This window comes from Carettochelys insculpta, chromosome 5 (assembly GCF_033958435.1).
Source record: "Carettochelys insculpta isolate YL-2023 chromosome 5, ASM3395843v1, whole genome shotgun sequence".
Taxonomy (NCBI): domain Eukaryota; kingdom Metazoa; phylum Chordata; order Testudines; family Carettochelyidae; genus Carettochelys; species Carettochelys insculpta.
This window is the reverse complement of record NC_134141.1, coordinates 1,821,086-1,823,414: the sequence shown is the minus strand read 5'-3', so window position 1 is coordinate 1,823,414 and position 2,329 is coordinate 1,821,086. Positions and strand designations below refer to the sequence as shown.

Below are 2,329 nucleotides of genomic sequence, written 5' to 3'. Positions count from 1 at the left end.
TTACCGTAATATACTGTTTTAATTAAAAAAAGTTTTCAGGTAAAACAGCTGTTTTTCTTAAAAAAACAAACAACCCCCCCCCCATAACAAAACAAATCCACATGGGGCCAGATCCCCAGCTGGTGTAAAGCAGCATCACTCCATTCACTCTAACGGAGTCGTGGGCCTTCAGGGCAGTAACGTCACCTGCGCCAGCTGGGGATCGGGGCCAGGAGGAGTATCACAGAGTTTGAGGCAGACAGAGATGACCTAGCATAGAACTTGCTTAACAAAACCAGCGAGACCCCCCAGCTGGTATAAATCCCATGAAGCCAAAGGCTGCGTCGGAGTCCCAGGTGAGCAAGGCAGCACCCCCTTGCCCTGTAATTCCAGCAGCCTGCAGAAGGCAAAGCAGCCTCAGCGTCCATTATTGCCAAATGGGAACAGCCTTTATTATGTGCAGTGCTGGGCCTGGTGTCCCGGTGCTGCCCGTCCAGAGCACAGACAGGACAATAGCACATCTTGCGGGCAGGCCATTCGCACATGGGATCAGGGCGAAGAGTCCTTGGCATGCGCCCCACTCAGCAGCAGCAAACATCGGGGAGTTACCCGGATTTCTCGGGCTCTCGCCACTCTGTGCGGCAGCACCTGGGGACGTTCCTGCCTGCCCGCACAGCTGAACTGCCAGTCCCTCCTGGCTCTGTCGGCAGCAGAGCACCCACCCCCTGCCTGCGACATCACGAGAACCTGGCGAGTGGCAGGGTGAACGTGTGGCGCTCAGCCTGGTCACAGCAATCGCTGAGGACTTGTCAGGGAAGGTGAATTTGCACGGGTTGAGGGGCTCCTAGTGCTTACAAGGGCAGTGGGAACTTGCCTTTACGGCTTGGTCCTCGCTGTTCGGCAGACTGGGCCTCACGCATTGTCTCCAGCGCTAGGGCTGAGAGGAGACCTGGACATCTGAGCATGATACACGCAACGCAGGTCTTACGCTGCTGGCCAGCACCGCGAGAAGCAGCTCCTTCCTGGAGCCAGTGCGCCTGCGTGATCAGCTGCTGACCAGCCCTGGGGAGTCGTCTTGTCCTTTCAGAACAGGAGTCGCCAGCAGGCCCTGCCTGCCGGTGACAGAATGGTGAGCCATGCGCCCTGCCAGCTGATGGGCTTCAGGCCAGGCTACAGCTTCGTGCAGCTACAATGCTCCTTTCACCTGGCCACCGAGCTGTTCCCCGGGGCCGAGCCAGCTCCAGTCCCAGGCACGGAAGTAAAACTCCTTCCCAGTTCCTTTCCTAGGCCACTGATGAGGCTGTGGGGGCTCATCAATGAAGTGGCCGGTGGCTGGCATGACTGTGGGCTGTCCAGGGCAGCCGCCCGGCTCGACGATCGCTCCAGGACTAGTTGCGTGGTTCAGGTAAGAAGACACAAAGCAGATGACGACGTCCTCCTGCCATTGCTTTAGTGCGGACCGTGTTTTGGGAGTGGCAATGCCCTAAGTGATGACAGAAGGGGAATTACAATGAAGCGCCCCTGCTGGAGCTTCTCACATGAACAGGCACCACGAGGCACTTCCCAGTGGGTCTCAGCCGTGGCACCGACCTAAGGGAAAGGTGAAGAAGCTCACATGGGAGTCAAAGGAGAGTGCAGAAGATGCTTCCGTTGCTGTGGCAGCCTCTGTCCATCCGTGCAGCTATCCTGGTCGACATGGTGGGAGCTTTCTGAGTGCTCATGGCCAGGGAGGCTCCTCGGGTGGAGACATCGATGTGAGGCCGCGCTGGAGGGTTCTCCAGGGTCCATGCAACGTCACACCTGGAGAAACAGGACACAGCGCTACAAGAGGCCATTAGCCACTGGGGAAGGGAAAGAGCTTCAGTCTCAGCCAGCAGCAGGACTCTGCAGTCCTGCCTTGAGTGCTGATGGGTGGGCTTGGAAAGGGGAAACTAAAGATCTTTCGATGGGGGAAAAAAAAAGGGGGGGGAATAAATTAAGTTTATGAAAATCTCCCACACACACACACACACACACACACACACACACACACACACACACACACACACACACACACACACACACACACACACACACACACACACACACACACACACACACACACACACAGAGGACAACGTGTGCTCAGTTGTGGAATACCAATGAAATGCTGATGAGCAGAAGCGGGGGAAGAATCCTGACACAGTTGTGGAATTTTGTTCCCTACTTTCCAACCCCCTCCTCCATAGGAGCACTGCGGCTCCTGGGGACCTGGCAGGTGAAGGCCACATGCTTGCAGGGATCTGCATTAAGCAGCCCTGGCTAACCTGGCCTTGTGGAAGAACAGGTCTTTGTGGGACATGGTAAAAAT

General features: G+C 56.2%; 1 protein-coding gene across 3 annotated transcripts in view; it reads right to left on the bottom strand.

Annotated features, from left to right (window-relative positions):
• Positions 1-43: 43 nt before the first annotated feature.
• The window catches only part of FBXO10 (F-box protein 10), a 44,671-nt gene continuing 42,385 nt past the window's right edge, over positions 44-2,329 (bottom strand). Inside the window, exons 11-12 of one of the 3 annotated variants that reach the window (XM_074994512.1) lie at positions 1,570-1,779; positions 44-1,462 (exon numbers count right to left, since the gene is read on the bottom strand). In XM_074994512.1, the coding sequence (XP_074850613.1) occupies positions 1,602-1,779 (178 nt within the window). In that variant the 3' untranslated portion in view covers positions 44-1,462; positions 1,570-1,601. Of the gene's footprint in view, positions 1,780-2,329 lie in introns of all 3 variants that reach the window. The other 2 variants (XM_074994511.1, XM_074994510.1) reach the window with 2 other exon arrangements.